This window comes from Lygodium microphyllum, chromosome 19, assembly GCF_053477565.2.
Source record: "Lygodium microphyllum isolate KBCC chromosome 19, Lygodium_microphyllum_v1.1.10, whole genome shotgun sequence".
In the NCBI taxonomy this organism is placed as follows: Eukaryota; Viridiplantae; Streptophyta; class Polypodiopsida; order Schizaeales; family Lygodiaceae; genus Lygodium; species Lygodium microphyllum.
The window spans coordinates 5,026,235-5,049,052 of NC_141153.1; the positions used below are offsets into that span (position 1 = coordinate 5,026,235).

A 22,818-nucleotide genomic window follows, 5' to 3' on the forward strand; every position below is an offset into this window, starting at 1 on the left:
CACATTGACTCTACCTTCGCAGGCTTTGCGCGAGAGCCAAGGAATCTTCGGCTCGGTCTCGCCATGGATGGTGTGAACCCATTCGGTCTGCGCTCGACTTCTTACAGTGTGTGGCCTATAGTACTTGTCAACTACAACATCCCTCCATGGCATTCTACGAAGAAATGACATCTCATCCTCAGCTTGCTCGTCCCGGGCCGCTACAAAGTAAAAAATATGGACGTGTATCTTCGTCCATTAGTCGATGAGCTTAAGATTTTATGGGAGGAGGGGGTCATGGTGCAAGATATGAGCAGGCGCGATGGTTGGCGGTCAGCCAACATTTGAGCCATTCTCATGTGGACGATGCATGACTTTCCGGGATTGGGAGAGTGCTCAAGTGAGCAGACCTTTGTTCTCGCTGGTAATATCTATATTTTATTTCATTCAATCAAGTATTCACTAGGTCGTTGATCGCCTTGCAGGTCTGGTTACCTCAGGTTATCATGCATGTCCATTGTGTGGGCCACAGTTAGACTCTCGAAGGTCACGAACCATGAAGAAGATGGTATATCAAGGACACGCCGCTTTCTTGCCGGAGGATCATGAACTCAGGGAAGGTTTTCTTGGACGACCTCCAGCACGTATGAATGCTGCAAGCTGGTACGAGCTAAAAATGGTAAACCCGGAATCACATCTAAATGGAATGCAACGGCTCTCAGTTTTCTACGAGTTGCCATATTGGACCCACTTACAGGTCAACCACTTGTTGGATCCCATGCATATTTTCAAAAATGTGGGCAGCTTGCTATGGGACCACATCACAGGAAAGAGAGACACTATAGGGTCACGAATGGATTTAAAGGAGGTAGGTAAGATGGAGGCGCTTTGGCCGCAGTCGAGTGCTGAAGGGGGAGTGCAGCTTCCTCGCGCTCCCTGGGTTTTGTCTACCAAAGAAGAGCGCATTGTGAAGCAAGTAATCAAGTCTATCCGCACTCCGACGGGTATGATGTGTTCTCTCAGGTCCGCATTTTCTAAAGATGACCAAATATCTGGGCTAAAATCCCATGATTGGCATAAGATATGTCAGGTTTGTGAATAGAATGGATTTTAATTAGCGTGGACATTTTGAAATTTGAAAAGTGACCATTATTCTTAATGCTTTCTCATTTGTGGCAGTTTGTCCTATCGATCGCGGGATGCCTAACTCCAGAAATTCGCGGGGCCATTTACAAGTTGTCGACTTTGGTGCAATGGATCTCACAGAAAGAGATTAAGACGTCCTCTATTGAATTCGCAAGGCGGGGAGCAGTTGAGACGGTCTGTCTCTTTGAGAAATACCTGCCCACTAGCATGCTCACGATACAAGTTCACCTTCTTGTGCATCTTGTGGACGAAGTGGAGATTGGTGGACCTCTCCATACGCGATGGATGTTCTTCCTGGAGCGCTTCATGAAAACCCTGAAAGGCTTTGTGCGACAACGAGCTCGTCCGGAAGGTAGCATGGCGGAAGGTTGGTTGGTGTCAGAGGCGTTAGTGCATATCTCACAATGGCTACCAACGGTGGAACCAGACAATGAAATGCTATGGACGCTGAAGGACGATGATAGGCTAACTGGAGATGTGGTGGTTGGAAATGGGGTAGAAAAAAGAATGGATGCCTCAATGGAAGAGAAGGTGAATCGCTTTTGTATGTTGCACCATGCCTCCATGGAGACGTGGCTCGCCAAGTACCAGATTGCAAGGCAAGATCGAGAGGAAGAGCGAGCTGAATTTCGACGCAGTACGCGTCACCGACCGATTCGATATCCCGAAGGCATGGAGGAGATGCCACGGTTTATGTCAACACGATGGTTGCATGGAGCCTTGACCGCAGCATCCAGCGAAGGGACAGAGGTCTCAATGGAGGAGTGGGAGTTCTCGAGGGGATGTAGTCCAAAGGTAATGAGGGGTTTAGAATGTGTTATATCTAAATTTACTTGCTACATCTAATTTGAGTGTTTCAATGTGCAGTACAAAATATATAGTGCAGCGTGGTCGCGCGGATGGCATTTTCGGGTGGAGCGTATTGACAAAATGCGCTCCACAATGGACTGTGGTGTCATGGCAAGGTTTGAGCAAGAGAGCCAGCGACGAGCAACGGATCCGAACACAGTTGTGGATGAGATGGAGTATTTTGGGAACTTGCAAAGTATTATTACGGTGGATTACCGTAGCTTCTCCATGATACTATTCGATGTGCAGTGGTTCAAAGTGGTACTTGGAGGAGCTGGAGCAACAGTTCGACGAGGTCCATTTGGATTTCTCGAAATAGATTCCGAAAAAAAATGGATGGATTTGCGCGACACCTTTGTGTTGCCGGCCCATTGTGAACAGGTACAAATAGTCGTTTGCTTGCTAATTGTAATACGACATGGTTTATGTCACAATGGTTTGAACTCGCTTTGTAAGTGTTTGTGAACATGTAATCTTCTATCCAAACCCCCGACAACCTCGATGGTGGTATGTTATACCTTCAACTCCTCGAGGTGCGAGAGTATATGATCAAAGCGATGTTCCAGGCATAGATGAAGAAAATATGCAAATAGAGGAATTGATATTACAAGGGGTGGAGGCCACCGCAAGCTTGGAGCCCGTATCGGCTAACAATGATGGAAATACAGAAGTCATAGAATTTTTTGAGAACGAGGCAGACTCGTTCTTTTGTGGTGACATGTCTATCGACCTTCCAGTGTATGCAGAGTTGTGTCAGGAGATTAACATGGGATCATAGAATACTTCATTCTTGGAGAATTGTATTACTCAATTCATTGTTTAGATCTTCCATAAAGGTAGATAAGATATGCATTTTAAGAGGGATTTTTCAAAAATGATTTATATTAATGTGCTTTGTATAGTTTAAATTGATTATTCTAACATCATTTTTTATCTGTGCAGGTATCGACATTTTCAGGATGAGTCGAGGGATGAGCGATGAGGAGTTTCAGGACATGATGGCGCGCATGTCTCCAGATCAGCTCGCGAGATTCAAAGAGATGGCAGATCAGGAGCTGTCTCGTTCTTCGTCAGGGCGCTCTGCTAGATTAGCTTCAGCGCGATCAGATGCTTCAACTTCGAGCAGATGATCTCGACGCTCGCAACTTGGGCCAGAGGGAGGGATTGCGATTGCAGGAGGATCAGGGGGTGCTGCTGTGGAGATACGGACGTGGTGTCTCCGTCTTGTCGTTCAGCTGGAGCTGCGTCACCTCCAGGATTTGTTACACCTGTGGGGACGTCCACTCCAGTTACTCCGGCTTTTGCGCAGCCATCGGCAAATGGCACGCCTTTTGGTGGCACCCCTTTGAGTGGCACTCCGGGAGAGGGTACCCCCGTCGGTACAGGGGTCTCCTGGATATGCCCAGGAGCGTGGACGGAGATGGGAGAGGGCCCATCTTAGGCAGACTCCTAGGGGTTATGGATACCTAGTGGATAGTAGGTCAGGAGCCATCATCATGAATGATGAGGGAGGAGGGTGATGGCTCGCATGAGGAAGTTGTGCCAACAAGTTTTTCGGCACAACGTCCTGGATCATTGGAGGAACATACCGGAGGGGAGCAAGGACTACATAGTAGCATCCTTGCACGAGGATTTCCCGGTGCCAGCCGCAGTGGATAGATTCTCTATGGGCTGGATGATGGATTGCATGCGTGCATACATGTCACATAGACGATCCGACGCACGCAAGGCAATTAAGAGTGGGGCTCCAAAGCCCGAGTGGTTAGATGCAGACGACTGGCGCCGACTGAGGGAGGAGGCTACAAATTCGCCAGGACGTTGGAGTCGGCAGCAAGAGGCGGCGAGGGCACGAATCGAGGCCGGATTGGTGCATCATCTTGGGAGTGGCGGTCACAGGACATATTTGGAGGACTTTGTAAGTTTCTCTTTTGTTTTGCTTATTTGTTTTTTTGAGATATTCTTTGTACTGGCAATCATGTTTCTAACAGTTAGCATTTTGTTTTCTTTGTAGCACTCCGTTACAAATCGCGATCCGCAAGGCCTTGAGACTCGATATGCAGAGAGGCACGGTTTCAGGGCATTGATCGACCGATTGTATAGATGCGGCGGCCCTGTAAGTCACTCATCTTTCTTGTCCGTAGTTACCATGAGATATTTGAATGCATTATTGTATGGTGGATTGATATGTTGTTTCTTTTTCTGCAAAATCCATTTGATGCTCCTTTGCAGCGGGACGAGCTTTCGGGGGACGAGGATTTATAGCTCGCCCTTGGATCCTTAGAGCTGATACACCTTTAGTTTTTAGTCGCCCGATCTATGTAGACATTTTCTATGTATTAATGATATCGTTTCATGATTGTACCAATCGCATTTTATGTGATCGTGTATTTATTTCATGTATCAGTTTTATGATTTCAGTATACGTTCTTTTTGTTTGCAAACGCTTTGTATGCAGCAGTGCAGAAACTATTTTGTATGGCTCTCATACAGCACACAGTGCTATATGTGGCAGGGCGGCTTGCTGCCCTGCCACAAAATTTTTTTTTCTCTGTTACCATCGCTATTTGCGTCGCAAATTTACTGCACGCGTCGCTATTGGTGTCGCTATGAGCATCGCAAATTCTCTGCAACAGTCGCTATATGCGTCGCAAATGCGACGCTATTTGCGACGCATATAGCGACGATTCTATGGCGTCGTCAATAACGACGCTTTTTGCGACGACGGGGGCAAATTTTGTTGTTTGTATTTTCGTCGTTTTAAACGTCGCTATAAGGTCTATATCTTGTAGTGATAGTTAAAGGTTGCAAAAAATTGGCCATAAGTTGTTGGACATTAAATATTTTTTTTTGATAAAACATATTGTTGTACGGTCATTAAAAGAAAATAAGATTCCTTATTTTCTAAAAATGGTTTCATTGGAGTGAAAACAATTTGTTGGAAATTTCTAGCCAAAGTAGGGAAAATTGATATACCAAGTTAAGTCATAACATCTCATCTCTGGCAAGCTAAAATGAGAACCCACAAAATGCTAGCTTATTTTTCAAGTATTAAAAGGTGTGGAGAGCTATCTGTAGGGAGACTCACAAGTTCAATTGGAGGGTTGCAAATGAGCTTGAGAAATAGCTAGTTGCTAGCCCAACTTTATAAGTATTTAGGCTATAATAGTTTTGATCAATAGTTATTAACATTATACAAGTGTATGCTTTCAAGGGATGATTTGTAATTGGGTTAATTATGTTTATCAAAAGTGGACAATTGAGGGGTTGTATTGGTTAAAACTCATTCATATATGATTATAGCTTTAGCTAATCTATTTTATAGTTGGGATGTATCTTTTCCATATGTTAAATTTGGTCATATTTGGTTGCTTGAATTTGACTCTCATTAACTATATAATGAGAGAGAGTTTATTATGGCTATGTAGTGAGATCTTTGGAACTAATTATGCGTTCATGATTATCATTATGGAAACAATTTCTAAGGATGATTATTTGAAATGGACATTTTCTCAATAAGCATGTAGTTGCCTATTGCTTGTGCGAATGTCATCTTTTAAAGAATTAAATTGAACCTGTGTTCATCGAAACGACAAAAGCAACTCATATGAGGCTTTAGATTGTCTTTTATAAAATGAAAAAACCATATAGATTACATCTATTAAGGTATAATAATGTCTAATAATCTAACATTATGGACCAATCTAGCCCTTATCACTCTAATTATATATGTACATGCCAATTTGATTAAAACTCTCACATAAAAAAATGGTCACATGTTGGCTTGCTAAAGTGATGGTATGTAAAAATGAGAGCTTTATAAGCCCTTCCTATTAAAATTAAGTATAACTATCACATACTACAACAAATAAACTATCAAAAAATTCATGAAAATATTTCTTCAACAATAAAAAAATGAGTTGAGATTTCAACAGTTTATGGTATGATAATTGTTTTAAAGTTTTAAACTTAAGATAATATAATGAATACTATGATAAATATAATGTTAATCATCTATTAGTTTTATTCAAAAAGATCGAGGCTAGAAGGTTCAACTCCATTTTCTCTAGATGTAAGACTCAAACTTAAATACTAAGTTTATGTGTTATCTAGCTTTCATGCAGGATAGATCTTATTTGATGGTTAAACCATTAATTTAATGGCCTAGGTCAAAAAGATGTCATTCTTTTACTATTAAGTCGTATAAGATGGTACACCTCTTGATCTAATTACTTTACCTTCGTTCAACAGCTCGCTAGATTCTCTTGCTTGATACGTTAAGGCAAGCTAGGCAATTTGGTTAGATCACCTAGCTTGATACATTTAAGGTAAGCTAAGTGATTTGCCTAAATCATCACATAGCTCCATTGTTAAGCCTAGTAAATAACACATTTTTATCCTATTTCATTTCAATTACTCTCCTCTCCCTAAGGGATTAAAGCCCATGACTACAAACCATGATATTGAGGGTTTGAATCTTTTTACTTTCATATTTTTCTTTTTGGTAAACATGGCCTACAAGGTACTCATAAAGTGAATAAAGATACAAGAAATTGGAATGAATGACAAACAAAGGTAAATCTTAAAGTCACAATGCATGAGTTCCAATTTCTTCTCCCTTTGAAAAGAAAACCTTTTATCTAAAACTAAAATTTTTGAGTATTGGATAAATAAAAATATATATAAAGAAATTTAATACGAAGCTACCATATTAGATATAGTTTGCCATGCAAACCCATATTCATACTTTGAGAGTAGCTAGTTTCTTTAATAATGTACATGCTTTCCTTAAAAAATATTTTAATGTAATGCATTTTATAAGCACCTTACTTTAAACTCATTTTATAGCACTCTTAGAAATATTGAATTATTACATGTTTTAGTTGTAAATATTAAGTTTTTACCTTAAAAATAGGATGTACCACATCAATACTTGGCAATTCTATGGCTTGTTAGTACCTTGTGTTTTATAACTTTAACCACATTATACTTTAGGCTAAAGCTATTTCATTTCGAATAGGATATGGCACATAGACGCTTTGCCACTATAAATGTGTTTTATGGCATTTTTACTAATGCTTTGTTTTTAAAAGTGGTAATTCTTGCATTCTATGGCATTAGTCTTTGCATTTTATGGCTTTAAACATTAATTTCCTACCTAAAGAAATAGGATATGACTTTTTAGCACTTTGCTCACACATGTGAAGTAATTGTTTCATGAACTTTGATGGCAAAACATTTGATTGGCTCATCTATTATCAATACTTATACAAAACACCTCTATACAAATCTTTCCAAGTAATGCCAATTTATTTTTTAAATATTCTATTCAATTGGTAACGCTTGCTTCTTTATGCAAGAAAACGAATGTTAGCTAACAGCATTATAAGAAAATTGCTTGCCAAAGAGCTTTAAAGTATCAACAACAAAACATCACTTAACTAAATAGAAGTGAATAATTTAGTCTTATATAACATATGCCCAAAAAACATACAAAAGTAATAAAAATGCCTCATCACACTTATTTAAACCTTATACATGTTTAAACATTAGCAACTTATGATCCTTAGTCTAGATTTTTGGTCATGAAATATAAGGCTAGGTGCCTGCACGTAAGTCCCTTTTGTCTAATGGTTAGGACATTCTCTTTTCATATTGAAAACAGAAGTTCTATTCTCATAGGGGATAAGAAAGGGAAAAGTTTTTATGTGGTTTTGTATGTAATTTTTACCTTTCCTACGATGGTAGTCTCAACTTGTCAAACTCAAATGTCAATTGCAAATCAATTATTCCAAAGAAATTTAGTACCCAAGGTGCAAAGAGAGCGAATGAAAATAGCTTAGTGGTAACCGTAGCCTTGCCAAGGTTAGAGTTAAGGATTCAAATCTCTTTTTTCACTATAGAAGCTACACGTGACACATTGCTTTTGAGACTTATTAGTTCATCATTTCAAATATGAGTTTTACATTTTAGTCTCTCCCTTACAAACTCATCTAGAGTTATTCTAGTAAAACTAAGCTATTATAAATCATTCTACTTGATCACAAAGATCTCCTTTCTTAGTCCACAATACAACGTTATCATTGAATTTGTTTTATTTTATTGCAAAATTGAAAGTAGATTACATTGAATTATAACTTCAAACTATTGAGTAATGCAATGTTAAGCTTTAGCTGATATTCACTTTGATAAAAATTGCAACAATTTAAATGTATTATGGAAAAAATAAATGGAGATGACACTAAATTAACATGCTTTTGTAGCACTTTATAATTTATGCTATAACATGTGTCAAGGTAAAAGATAGTAACTTGGCATGTTGCAATTTGAAACTTTTGTCCTAATTGGAATCATTTTATTGGTAACCACAATCAATTTTGGTTGACCATATGGGCAATGGAAAATGTTGTGAAGACCTACTCTATCAAAGCTTTGGTAGAGTTTTTAAGGTTTGTCAACCCATTTAGTTACTTGTTAGAAAGGATTCCTTTGAGATTTGCCAAGCCATTTAGTTACTTGCTAGAAAGGATTCCTATAGTTTCCACAAAAACCCTTATGTCAGTTATTGTGTTCAATAGCACAAAATAGATGTGATGAGAAAAAAGGAAACCAATTAGGTCCCATCCTAGCCAATATGACCTTTGTTTTTCTTTTATGTTGCATGTAATTTACACAAAAATATGTTTGTTGATTATTGATGGCTTGTGATCTTGAAATAAAATGTATGGGCATTATGTTGATTGTTGATGGCTCGTGATCTTGAAATAAAATGTATGGGCATTTTAAAGAGTCAATCTTGAAAACTGAAGTATTGTTTTGAATACTAGGGGTTTGAATCCGTCTTCATTTGTAAGTATGGTTAGGAGTTAGCATCTTCATATAGTATGTTTCTCATCCCTCTAACTTGATTGTAAAATCTAGCTTTTCAAGAGCCAAGCCAAATCACTTTGTCACGATTTGATACTACATCCCTTAAATCATGACTTAAGAGCAATTAACAATAAAAAGTTGCTTTTGGCAATCAAGTGGGTGAAAGTAAATCAATATGTGGACCACCATAAATCGAATCTCCATAACTTGAATAGCTTTAGGAATTTAATTACACTTCTTTTTGCAATTAAGTGTATACATATGAAGCCAATATAAGCAAAGATGTATGACTAAAATAGGGGCACCCTTGTGACTTTTTATCTCTAGCAATATTGTAGCACATGCATCGCCTAGAGATAGTAGGGCATGCTGATTTGAGATCCTCCCATCTTTCTCTTGCTTATCACCTTTGTAACAATCCATTGCGAGGTTCAAATATTGGTAATGACAATGATAACATGGGACTCAACCCAACACCTACAGGCACAAATTGTCAATAACATTTATTCAAATTGAAAATGTATTTTTGCTTATGTTATCATTAATCAAAAATTTTCCAAAGATAAGCTTAGTTTTCAATACAATAAGGTAAGCTTAGCCTTTTCATTTTCAATGGTATTCCATGTTTTTAAAATGGTAATCTTTAAAGTAAATCATATAATGAAATCACCCTAGTTTGACAAAGTGCAATAACTAAATGGTAAGGTGTTTTCACTATATCTTATGTGAAACTATAAAGACTAAACTTGTCACCATGCAATGATTAAAAATATAATGTTAAAATGGAAGATATTTGCAAAAACATAACATTGAAACATAGAAACTTACTTATAATAACATGCTTACACAACAATGAAATGTTTTGAAGGGCCAATCCTTTTGTCATGTCCCTCATTTGTGATGCTATTTTTAAAAATATTTTATGGACTCTCTTACTTGCTTTGTTTTACTTTGTTTTGCCCCACTTTGCAAAGCTTTGCTTTGAGGAGCTTTAGCATATTGACTAAAAGAAGAGGGGCTTCAACGACTAAACTAAACTGATGGAAAGAGGGGCTTGAATCACTTGACTATAGGGAAGAGGGAAAGGCAAAGTGCAATGATTTGAATGGCATTCAATTCTTTATGTGAGTGGAAAATCCCAAATACTAGATTCCTAAAAAGAAACTTTAGCACTTACTTGACCAACCATCGTTTCCTTAACCCTTATTACCCATTACACATTGTAGTTGCATGTGCTAGCCTCACTTACTTGGCTGCATACTATAAATATGGATCGAATGCTCCATCGAGTGTAAAATCCAAAGTAGATAAGATTGCTTCTTATCCCCCTTTTCATATCATGCTTTATCACCAAAAATGCTGAATGAAGTGCTAGTTCCTATAGGATCCTCTCTAGAGATCATTCACCATCTATGCTCAAGCAAGATGATCTATACCTCTCAGAGCACCATGACTAAACCATAAACAAATGAGCTAAGGTCCTTATAAGTATTATAAAAGTCCCATCGATGGCACCTTGTTGATAATTACTAAGGTTGATTCATTCACATCGGTCCCATTCAAAGCCCACTTGCTTTATCAAGATAACGTCAGACCATGTCAATATTTTCTAATTTTAAGGGCATGGTCATCTTTTCTAAGAAGCTATGGATGCCCTCACCGATAATGTACATGGGGAGTAGGTGGGTAACAAAATAAAAAAGTCATATTTGTTACACAATTTTATGGGAATCTAGATTACGGATCATGGATCCATATTTTTTGTTACACCAATGTGGATTATCGAGTGATTCATAATTTGACCTCTTGCTTGCAATTTGGTCGTCTCGTAAGGCAATAAAATCAATGGAATGACATAGATTAGGTATTCAAACTAACTTTTGATGCACCATTCGCTTATATCCATTGGTTTGTGATTCGAGGTGACTCGTTATCCTAATTTATTTTATCTAACATGATCTAGTTCCCCTACTCACCCAAGATATGCTTTTTAGTATTTATGCATTGACTAAAGAATTATCATATAGAGCTCATATTCAATGGATCCAAAGAATCATGAAGTTTGTTTTATTTTTTAACATTGCTATTTAGATAGCCACCTCCAACTCCAATGGAAACTAGGAAAGGGAGACAACCCTTTAATAACTCAAAGGGGTAGAACTTACAAACAAGGCACCTCTTAGGAGCACCAAGAGTAGGCAAGTAGCAAAATCAATTGAATTGTTTAATATCAAGAAAATACTTTACTAACTAGAGATTGCCTTTTCTTGTTTGTTAAGTAAGTCAAGAAGCCTCTATCTTAGATTGGTAAGAACCAATGATTCAAGATAAAGAGATTGGATTCAATGTTAAAAGATACAAAACGAATTAACCATGTTTAGAGATAACATGTGTGTATACAAATATATATATATATATATATATATATATATATATATATATATATATATATATATATATATATATATATATATATATATGAGAGAGAGAGAGAGAGAGAGAGAGAGAGAGAGAGAGAGAGAGAGAGAGAGAGAGAGAGAGAGAGAGAGTAGTGCATGTGTGTATGTCGGTATGTGTATAATTTACATACATAAAGGATGTAGAGAACAGACACATTGAAAGTGTCTTATAATTGTAATGTATTCTTGATATATTTCTTCGTGCAATAAAGATCAATTGTTGCGTGAGCTTCATAATGATGCCAGCAAGCTTGGCAAGCTCAATTAGTTATAGAAAACCTCTGCAAGTTTCATGCTTCATGCCTTCTATATGATCAACATTCACTACCTTGAACAGAATCTTGCTAGACTAGCCTTTTGTTTTTGATTTAGTTTATCACAAGCTGCTATAGTTTGTTGTTTCTATGTTGCTATGTTTTAGCATTTCTTCTTTGCACTTGTAAACCTCAACCCTTCCCAAATATTTGCCATGTTGACATAAGTCTTACAATCTATTTGAAGGCCATGGATTGATAGTTACAAACATCTCTAATAGCATATATTTTCTAGAACTAGATTTTTTGCTAAAAAGATGCCAAAGTTTTTTGGATGATGGCAATACATTTAGGGAGGCTGAATTGGACCATGCATACCCATGCTCATAGTCATAGCTCAAACCAACTTGGGTTACACCCTTAACGTCCATTTCTCCAAGACTTACGTGAATGGTCTGAAAATGTCATTGTTTAGAACTAGCCTTCCTAAATAGTCGACTTGAAACATCATTGATCATTTGAACTAGTGCTCGAAATATATATATTTTTTTCAAAAAATTAGAAAGCTTTAAAGAGGGGAAAATAAGAGGTTTTTGGCCAAAATTTAGAGGTATTGAGGTAAAAATACACTTAACATTTCCAAGATTTATAGGGTTTTTTCACTCTCAAAATTTATTTTTGAAGATAAAATTTTACATTTAAAGGTGAGATTACACCATATAGGTTTATTTCGAGCACGACTCATGAGTCATTTCCTTTACCATGTACATAGAGAATCTCGTTAAAATGGATGGCACTTTCAAAACATACGACAACGAATATAAATTGAGCAGGCTGTTTTTGTTGCCGATGGTGAAGTCATCCGTATCGCAGTCCCATACCCCTATTTAATGCTGAGACACGTGCGAAGAAAGAAAGCATCTATGCAATTTGCAAAGTTGGAGCTTGTGTGCATACGCGTGTGTGTTGACCTTACATTTTGAATTGATAATTGGACTCTGGCCAGAGCCCAATCAATCCGATGAGAATCCCAGCGCCTCCTCAGATTTAAAAACAAACGGGACTTTCGAAAGTAAAGTTAAAACTTAAAAGGCTGGATATTATCGTGATTCGTCGGCACGCACTGAGCAGTCTTTGCTCTGCTCGTGACTCGTGAGCTAGCAGCCTCGCAGGACCACGTGCTGCATGTCGGAGCCGCACACGCACACACACACACACACACAGATAGTACGAAAAGACGATGGGTCCCGGACCTGTATCCTATTCCTGTCCCCGTCGTAGCAGGCGCATCGGGAAAAAAGGCGAGCGACTTTATATGCTTATACATCGCATCGCAAGTAATTCATATTCATATTAATGACTATAACTAGACTAGAAGCTGCGGCTAAGGGCCAAGGGGGCTTCTGAATCCTGACTCTCTCTCTCTCTCTCGCGAGCGCGCGCGCCTTGTGCAGTGCTGTGATCGATTAGGCCGGGCATGCTGCATCTCTGGCCACGAACGATTATAGTATAGATTTGCCCCTTGCCTGTGGCTCCTGTGGCTTCAAGCCGGGAGGCTCGATCTCAATAACAACAACAACAACAACAACAACAATAATAATAATCTAGTAGCTATCTAGGTCGTGGACTTTTGCAATGAGAGAAACATCCATTGAGAATAAAATGATAGCCTTGCAGCGATAGCTTTGGTTGGGAAGTCCAATCGCTTCATGTACTTGGTGCCACATCTCTAGCAAGAGTCCGTCAGGCCATCAGCACGAGAAGCCTGAAAATCTTCTACATGTATGTGGCGGCTCCATCTTCATCTTCATCCGAATTATCTAATACAGGTAGCTCGGCCCCCTCCCCCCCCCCCCCCCCCCCCCCACCCAAGATTTATACTTCGAGCTTTCATTTCTTTCAGATCAAAAGGCGTTCTCCTGGTGGATGAAAGACCTCCTTGAGTTTAGAGGACGAATCTTATGGCAATTTGTTCTTTACGCCTGTAAGTCACAGGCTCCCTTTCGTGTATAGCTGCCAGCACTTTTCATACGCGGCTCAGTGACTTCGGACTGAGGGCCTTCCCACATTATGTCCCGAGCAGAAAAAGGCATGTAGCGCACAAGAAAAATATACCAGCTTACTACACACGCGTGCACACATGCATGCCTAGTGATACCCCCGCACGTGCACACAACACTTGATCGTCCGGCAAGCGCCACGCTGGATTAGAGGAAAGAAGGACAGGCCTCAACAAATACAGCCTATCCTCAGAATGGCCTGCGGCCAAGAGCTAGCAACAGAAGTCACGGGCTGTTATCACCAACTTCATAGAAACTAGAAGGGGACCATTGGAAGCCTAGTCATACGAACCGTCCGGAAAATAAGTTCGATAGATTCGGTCTTTGATTCTTTTTGTGGCTTGTGATTGAAAACGTTCATGCAGTTAGTTCTTTCACCTTCGTAATCAATGAATTTCAGAGTGTGCAGTTTAGCTCTAGTTTTATTTCATAAGTTTCCATATGTGGGTTTTTAGGTTTTGTCTCATAAAACACTGCTGGCATCATATGGAAGCTACAAGGTTGTCTTGCAGCGACACAAATCATTAGTAACAAGTACCAACATTTTGTCATCATGGTGCATTTTGGACGCTACATACAGACACACCAAATACCTGGGTGGGAGACGTAAGTGTCAAACATGGCTGTTTTTTCTTGATGAAATGAACTAGTGATCCTAACTCCCATTTTGGCATTTTTTTCTTGAACACATATAATAGATATTATATTGGCTACAAGCAATTGAAGAAACGGATAAATGAATCTGCAATTCGTGCGGCTGGAGCTTCTGAAGAGGAGCGACAAGATATTCTGAAAAAATTTTCAAAATTGTTGGACTCACAGGTTTTTCTTTGCCTTCAAGATTTTACTTTAAGTTTGTAGCTTTTGTGGATACAATGGGTCTTGTCTTTTATTTTCTCTCCTTCTGTTGGGACATCTGGGGGAGGTCATGTGCATGTCATGTGTGCCTGCAGATGATACTTTCACAGATCCATGAGTGGTTGAGTCAAGCCACACTGATGAGGGCAATGTGCAAGGTCGCTTGTATATCATAGGTATCAGAGATGATGCTGGTTGCTCTGTTTCTGAAGGACATTTTGGCAACTGTAGACTTGCTTTGATGTGGCAAATTCTGGTGTTGGCAATGATAGATTGGCGTCTACTGAATGGTCAGGTTCCAAATCCTTTAGTATTGACCCTGCATATTACATGGGGAATAAGTGATTGTAAGATGACTGTGTGGTAGATAAGGTGCCTACCAGTTAAGTGCAACAGTCAGAGCGGACAAAAGGAAGAACACAAACCTTGAACTCTGCACAAACAGCAGTAAACAAGCGCACACAGGATGCAAAACCGGTATAAAGGAAAGGTCATTGTAGGATGAGCAGGTGGTAGGTAGTGTGTAAAGTGCTTACAAAAACTAAAATACACAACTCAGAGAACAACATACAATGCTGGAATACCACCCTCAAACTTTGCACAAATAGCAGTAAACAAGTTTTACAAGGGAATAAAACTCAATGAGAGGTGCAACCACAAATTCCTAAGGAAAATGGACCTGCTGGACCTGGAGAGGGTGCTTGATGTGACTTGAGTGGTGGACTGCTTGGGATTAGCTTGGTCTATTTTGATGGCTGGGATTTGGACAGCTTGGATCTGATTTCGAACTGGGATGACAAATTGCCTTTCAAAGAATGGATCTTAGCACCATCGGACTGTTGTGGTTTAGACTTTTGTAAGGTATTGAATGGTACTTGCTTGGGTTTACCCCCATCATTGCACATCTTGTAGTTCTTGAGATAGCTCAAGAGACCTTTGATATGTCTTGGGCTCTGAAGCTGTGCACATATCACTGAATTGGGTGGTCAAGTTGTCACAAGGTCATGATTTTTTAAAGTTACTTCTCTTGGGACAATTAGGTTGTGCACATATGTCCAGAGTGCAGAAATAATCTGTGAGGATGGTGACAATTGATGGGCAAACTCTGTTTGAGTAGTGGGGGGACATTTGTAGTAGTTGTGGAAAGGAGGAGAGGTACCAATAGGTTACCTGGGATAAATCTCGTCTAGAGACATTGAATTGTCCCTTGGAAATGGATTTCAAAAGGGTTTTGAGAATTAAATTATTTAATGTCTTGGACCAAGGTTTGTGTAAGGTCAAACACTTCAAAGTTCATAGAGATTAGGAATTTAAAATTGAGCCTAAGTAGTAGCTAAAACTTGGGCAGAGCCAAAGTTTTTTCAATTTTGCTGAATCAAATTGGCTGGAAATGAAGGAAGAACCCTCTGTGGAAGCACGAGCAAGCAAAAACAAGAGAGATGTGAGCTGAGGATGGAATAAGAGAATAAGAGAGAGAGACATTGTATGTGGGAACTCTAACAATGACAATGTGTGACCAGCCTTTTCTTATTCAATAGTTACTGAAAGAATGAAGAATAAAGTGATAGTGATGGACACTCGCCACCTGCGGTGTAGGTACATGCGCCTTTACCCTCAACAACCTTCTGCTTAAAGGCGAATGTGCCTCTAGTGAGAAGAAAATAAGAAAAAAGTGACAAAGTGTAAATGTGCATAAATTAAACAGGATGAGGAGTGGGCATCATCTCATCCTACGCCCATCATCTTCCTAAGGATGGCAAAAGCTTCCGTTGAGAAAATTTTAGTGAGTAGATACGCAGGATGCTCATGAGTTGAGATCTTGACAAGCTCAAAAGACTTGTTCTCTACCATCTCCCTGATGAAGTGATAGCGCACCTCAATGTGCTTTGTCTTCGCATGGAAGACTAGATTCTTGGCCAATTGAATAGCACTCATAGAATTCGAATGCAATGTAGGAGTAATAGTAATACCAAGGTTTGCCCCACCAAACAATTTAACCATAGGGCCTTCTTACAAGCTTCAGTGGTTGCAATGTACTCTACCTTAGCAGTAGATAAGGCTGTGCATTTTTGAACCCTGGATGTCCAAGAAACAACACCTCCAATAACCCCAACAACCTCCTATCTAAATGTGAATGTACCTCTAGTGAGGAGAGAATAAGAAAAGAGTGACAAAATACAAATATATATAAAGTAAACAAGATGAGGAATAGACTTCATCTCATCCTACACCTATCATCTTTCTAAGGATGGCAAAAGGTTTCGTTGAGAGACTTTTAGTAAGTAGATTTGTAGGATGCTTATGAGTTGAGATCTTGACAAGCTCAACGGACTTATTCTCTACCACCTCCCTGATAAAGTGATAGCATACCTCAATGTGCTTTGTCTTCGCATGGAAGATTGGATTCTTAGCCAATTGAATAGTACTTGTAGAATCTGAATGTAGTGCAGGAGTAATAGTAATACCAAAGTTTGCCACTAAATGACCAAACTATAGAGCCTCCTTGTAAGCCTCAGTGGTTGCAATATACCTGTCTTAGTAGTTGATAAGGCCGTGTATTTCTGTATCTTGGATATCCAAGAAATAACACCTCTAGTAAAAGTGAAGGTATACCTAGAGATGGACTTCCTACTATCTGCATGTCTTGCATAGTCGGAATTAGTGTAACGCATGACTATAGTATTTTGGCTACCATAGCAAATGCATATATATGTATCACCTTTCAAGTTGCTTATGTATCCCCTTCATGGCATCCCAATGTCATTGGCCAGGTGTAGCCATATAGCATGCCACAACTCTCACTGCAAATGCCATGTCAGGACGAGTGGCTATGTAACAAATCTTTTATATATCAATTGTTACTAAGACATTGGCTCAATGATTCCAAATTAATTTGATACTCATGTACTTTGAAAGATAATTTGTATTATTCAAGTGTTTTAAAATATGATTAAATATTCAGCTTTCTATTTAAGGGTGGTCAATGACCAGAAGGCTCTATAATTATACTTGGATTGTCATTGATGAGATGCCTAGGAGAAATTAAAAATCTAGTCATGTGGTCAAATTGAGCAGAAAGCTTAGATGATAAGGACTTTTACACTCAGATAGTTACATTGACTAGAAGTCTACATTATGAGTGGTTTTAGAAAGTGAAACCAAATGCTTATGATCGAAAAAATAAACCATGAACCGATGAACCTATATAATGAAGCTCTCTAGAAGCTAAATTTGGCGATTCCTAAAATTTAGGAGGTTACTATTTTTGGAAGATGCTTCAAAGGAAATTCTATTTGCTTTTAAGGCTCCGGAATTTCACAAGGAACAATTTTGTCTTCAGCAGTTATCTCAAAATTTTAACCATTTGAAAGATTTTTTAGAGTAGAAGGTTTGGAAGCTTATTTCTCTAGAAGATTGACATGTTGCATCTAGAAGAGGACATGTGTAATTTTAAAGAGACAAGTGTTTCTACACTTATTATTTTCAATAAACACTTATCATTTGTAGTCTCTACTTTTCACTTTTGAGCACTCAAGCCCACATCTATATATTGAAGATTCATTTTTCATTTGAAATAAGCTCTCACGTTGAAATTTCTGCCACATGCTTTGTAGTCTTTTATCTCTCTCTCTCTCATCCAAGAAGCACTTTCTACTTAATTTGATCTAATCCACGCACTAAATAAGAAAATTAGCTTGTTGCTCGAAGTTTATAGAAATTAGGGTTTTAAAACCCTGATTTTCAAAATTGTAGCAAATCAACCATTTTGTATATGGTTCAGGCACTCTGATGCTCGTGGTTTGTTTCAATAAATTCCTATAAAGGGGGAGGGGTTGATTTCCCTCTCAACGTGGTGTCTACTCCTTTCTCTCTCTCTATCTATCTTCTAATTTTCATGGTGATAATTGATTGAGTTGGTTGAGTTCAAAATATTGTAATTTTCATGTTTTTTCCCTTGCTTACTGCTATCATGACATATATCAAACTATCCACTAGAGATTCATAAGGGATCTTGGCCATCTTGGCCTTTTGCTTGCCTGATTGGGTATAAATATAAATCCATATCATTGCGAGTATATTCTTGTGAATGCATGAAAGTATCAAACTTATGCTACCATTCCCTAGGTGCTTGCTTAAGATCGTAATGACTCTTTCTCAACTTACATACTAGGGGTTTTCCGCCCTTTTTATAAAGCCCTTAGGTTGTTGCATACAGATATCATTATATATGTCTCTATGCAGAAAAACTATTTTCACATCCATTTGATAAAGGTCTAGATCTAATTGCGCAACCAAGGCCAAAACCAATCGTAGGGTAGTAATCTTAACTATAAGAAAAAAAACCTCATAAAAATCAACACCATGCTTTTGCTTAAAACCCTTAGGAATCAATTTGTCCTTATATGTTGGCTTGGGGTGTCCAAGGGTACTCTTTAACTTGTATATCCACTTGCATAGCAATACATGCTTCCCATTGGGCAAAGGAATCAAATCCCATGTGTGGTTTTTTTGCAAGGCGTCATACTTTGATTGCACAGCCCTCTCCAGGGAGTGACCATCACCTCTACGCATGGCCTTCTCATAAGTAAGAGGCTCACCAAAATTTGTCACCATAACATACTCCATGGAGGGCACAAATTTAATAGATTGACATCTATATCTAGTAGAGTATTGCAAAATAGGCTATGGGGCCTATATATTCCATCAAACATCATGATCATAGGCCAGTGAAACATCGGCTACAAGTTGTCTAGTTGGCTATATGGTAGATAATAAGAGACTCCTCTTGAAAGATCACCCTGTGTACCTAAACTATATGCTTAGGTTGCTTATCATCTTCTCCTCATGGAAAACAACATCATGGCTGCGGATAATCTTCTGAGTTTGCGGATTCCATAAGCGACAGCCCATCTCACTTACATTCCCATAACCAAGAAAGATGTATTTCACTGACTTAGGATCTATCTTATTGAAATTGTCCTTGAATACATGACAAAAAGCCTCATATCCAAAGACTCTAAGATGCACATATGAGGCAGGTTTTCTAGATCATACGTCCTTTGCAATTTGACAATCAATAGTAGTGTATGGGGATCTGTCTATCAAATGTACGATAGTAGTAATTGCCTTAGCTAAACAATATGATGGTAAGCCTGCTTGATAAAGCATACTTTGGATTCTTTCTTGAATGGTCCTGTTCATGCACTTTGCAACACCATTTTGGGATAGAGTATAAGGGGTGGTCAATTGATGCTTAATATCTTGCTCATTGCAAAACTACTCAAATGCTGACTAACCCTTCATTTAGAGTTGGATTCCATGAAAGTGCACCTTGCTATCGATTAGGACTTTGCTAATGTATACGATCAGTTGTGCAATGGCCAAAGGCATGAACATTACACTCTTAAGGATTGTTTTCTCATGTTTTTGTGTCACAAAAGTAGTGAAGGTTGAAAGTGATGATTGAAAGTTATGCTCCTTCTTATGCAAAACATAGAGGCATTGATATCACTATAAAGCTAGTTGAGTACCTTTTTTTTTTTGGCCAGCTTTGAGGCATGATATTGAGGGCTTTGTTCGTACATGCATTGTATGCTAGAAAATGAAATATGATAGGCAAAAGAGTCTTGGGCCATTTATCCATGGTCTATTTTAGATAAACACTAACATGTATTGCCATGGACTTCATCTTTGATCTTTTGAGGACACCTACTAGTAACGATGACATTTGGAACATCATTTGTACGTTTAGCAAACAAGCACATTTTACTCCTTGTTTGGAAAAAGATAAAAGTGGATCATTTGGCAAGTGTGTTTATGCAACATATATGTAGGTATCATGGCATGCTGGAGTTCATAATCAATGATAGTGATCCACATGTGACAAGTCTGTCTCAAAAGGACTTGTTTGGAAAATATGGGCTTTATGTTGAAATTCTTATCTTCTTTCCATTTTGCAAACAAATGGATAGTCAGAGGAGGCCAACTCCTCAATTTTGCATCTTTTGAGATACTACGTATTGGAGCAGAAGACTTAGTGGGTATAGTACTTACCTTTGGTTGAGTTTGCATACAACAATTCCATGCGTAGATTGAGAAATTCGAGATTGTGGAAGGTGATAAGAAGATTCACCCATTTTTAGACTAAGAATAATATCTTTGAGGCTGATAGGTTTGTGGAAAACATGAATCTTTCTCATCAAAGTTGAAATCAACCTTTAAAAGTCACAAGATAAGTAAAAGAGGCGACTAATCGCCATAGGTGTGCATTGGAATTTGCTAAGGGTTACTGGGTGCTTCTACACTTTATGAAAGTGAGGTTGAAAAGGACGAAAAGCAAGGAACATTTGTATCCAAAGTGGAATATGTGGCATTATGGGCCATTTTAGGTGTTAGAGAAGATTAGTGATTATTGGCTGAAATTGCCTCAGCTTTGAAAAAGGCATAATGCCTTTCGTGCTATTTTGTTAAGACCTTTTCATGCGGATGTGCCAAAGGATGTATCTGATGAGCTCAGCTTGAGGTAGATGAACATAATCGGATTTTGGTACTAGAGCAAATATTGGCATATAAAAATATAAAGTTTATAGGTAAAGTTTCTAGGCTCTACTTGGTAAATTTTCACAATTACTCATCTATGGATGTGAAATGGATGGAGGAGGGTAACCTTGTAGACCATCCTCAAGTGTTGCAGCTATATCTCAATGCAGTTCAGTTAGAGCCGACATTAGATTGTGCTCATTGAGGCTTGATAGAGCAAGGATTTCAGTGTATTGCTTGATGCTCAAGGGGAGGTAGCACCACCACTCCCTTGAGTGGATTAGATGGGGTATGTGGTGGCCTTGAATGTACTTTGGTATCACTTAGTATAACCGGTCTTCCTTCTCGGAGAGGTTGGTAATGACCTGATTAATTAACAATTACAACAATCATAAAATTCACATAAACTGAAAATGCAAATGTTACTACTTAATCTCGGAAAATACACACTTTGTTGGCCCCAAAGCTGGTATCCTTGTGGTATTTTTTTATCTTGAATTGTAATTTGGATGGAATTTAATTGGATTTTGAAACTAGCCTTCCTCCTCGGATAGGGTGGTAAATAACTTGATTAAGCGCTATTTACAGCAATTAACAAACTCACAAAATTGAAATGCACACTTTACCATATAATCTTGGCATAGTTACATGGAACGGGGAACGGGACCCCCTGGAACGGGGGGAACGTCCAAGATGGGGGAACGGGAACGGGCTGTAGATTAGGATTTACAAGAGAGAAATCTGAAATTTCTCAGCCTCTAGTGATCTCAATGCTGTAATCTCTGCAGCAAGGCTGTAGAAAGGTTGGGAGATGAGAAAGAATGCTAAGGAGAGAAAAAAATCAAACTTTCTTCATGAAGAATTGACGAAAATCTGTCATTTACTGCTGCTGCCTTGTCTCAACAGCTTGTGGATGCAAAGAACTGAAGAAAATCAGTCATTCATTGTTGCTACCTTGTCTCAACAGCCTGTAGATGCTATCACCTGTTGATGATTGGTCTTCTCCTACCCCTGGCTGCCTCAAAAGGTCCTTCAATGGCTGCAAATTAGACCAGTAGCATCTCCTCCCCTCTCTCTTGTAAGGCTGAATACCATTAAAATGTCTCTCTCCAGTCTCTAAAGATGTTTTTTGGTCTTACATGGGCATTTTTGACAAGTGGTAGCATTCCCAAATGGTTTTTTCATTAAATATTAATTTTCAGTCTTTAAATGCTGAAAATTAATCTAATAATTATTTCAGTGCATTGAAAAATAATGAGTAGCCAATAATTAAATTTGTTAGGCACCTTCCATTCCCGAGTATCTTTGTGTCATCTTTGACCATCAGATTGGCGTTAGGTACTATTAAACGCCACTTCTCTAGTGTCACCAACCAACACTTATGGCCAAATGAAGGACCTAGGCCAACAACTAGCACCAACTACCACCAAGTACGTGTGCGGCATAACTTATAACAACTTTTGCCTTTGACATCCCGTGATTTCCTTGGGTCCCAGGCTCGTAAATTTACTCTAACCCCAGTTACACCCATATGTCCAACATTTACTTAACCATGTGATTAAAAATTAATCCACATGCTAAGTGAGGTTTCAAAAATACATGTTGTCATGACAACGCTCCCCCTTAATATCCTTCCGATCATCCTCGATTGCATTGCCAGATGCATTAAAAGCAAAATAGCGGATTGGAATTTCCACAAGGCATCATAGTTAAGACAGCATTGCACATTATTGCTCAACCATTCCATATGCCCTTCACATGCTGAAAATTACTTGCTAATCATAACATAACATAAGACTCACAAAG

General features: G+C 38.6%; 1 protein-coding gene across 4 annotated transcripts in view; it reads left to right on the forward strand.

The window, feature by feature from the left end:
• The first annotated feature begins 12,904 nt into the window (after positions 1-12,904).
• Positions 12,905-22,818, forward strand: part of LOC148019514 (SPX domain-containing membrane protein At1g63010-like) — a 94,275-nt gene continuing 84,361 nt past the window's right edge. For 2 of the 4 annotated variants that reach the window (XM_087701006.1, XM_087701003.1), the window contains exons 1-3: positions 12,905-13,383; positions 14,070-14,220; positions 14,313-14,436. In XM_087701006.1, coding sequence (XP_087557132.1) covers positions 14,168-14,220; positions 14,313-14,436 — 177 coding nt within the window. In that variant the 5' untranslated portion in view covers positions 12,905-13,383; positions 14,070-14,167. Of the gene's footprint in view, positions 13,384-13,457; positions 13,539-14,069; positions 14,221-14,312; positions 14,437-14,567; positions 14,763-22,818 lie in introns of those variants that run through there. The other 2 variants (XM_087701004.1, XM_087701005.1) reach the window with 2 other exon arrangements.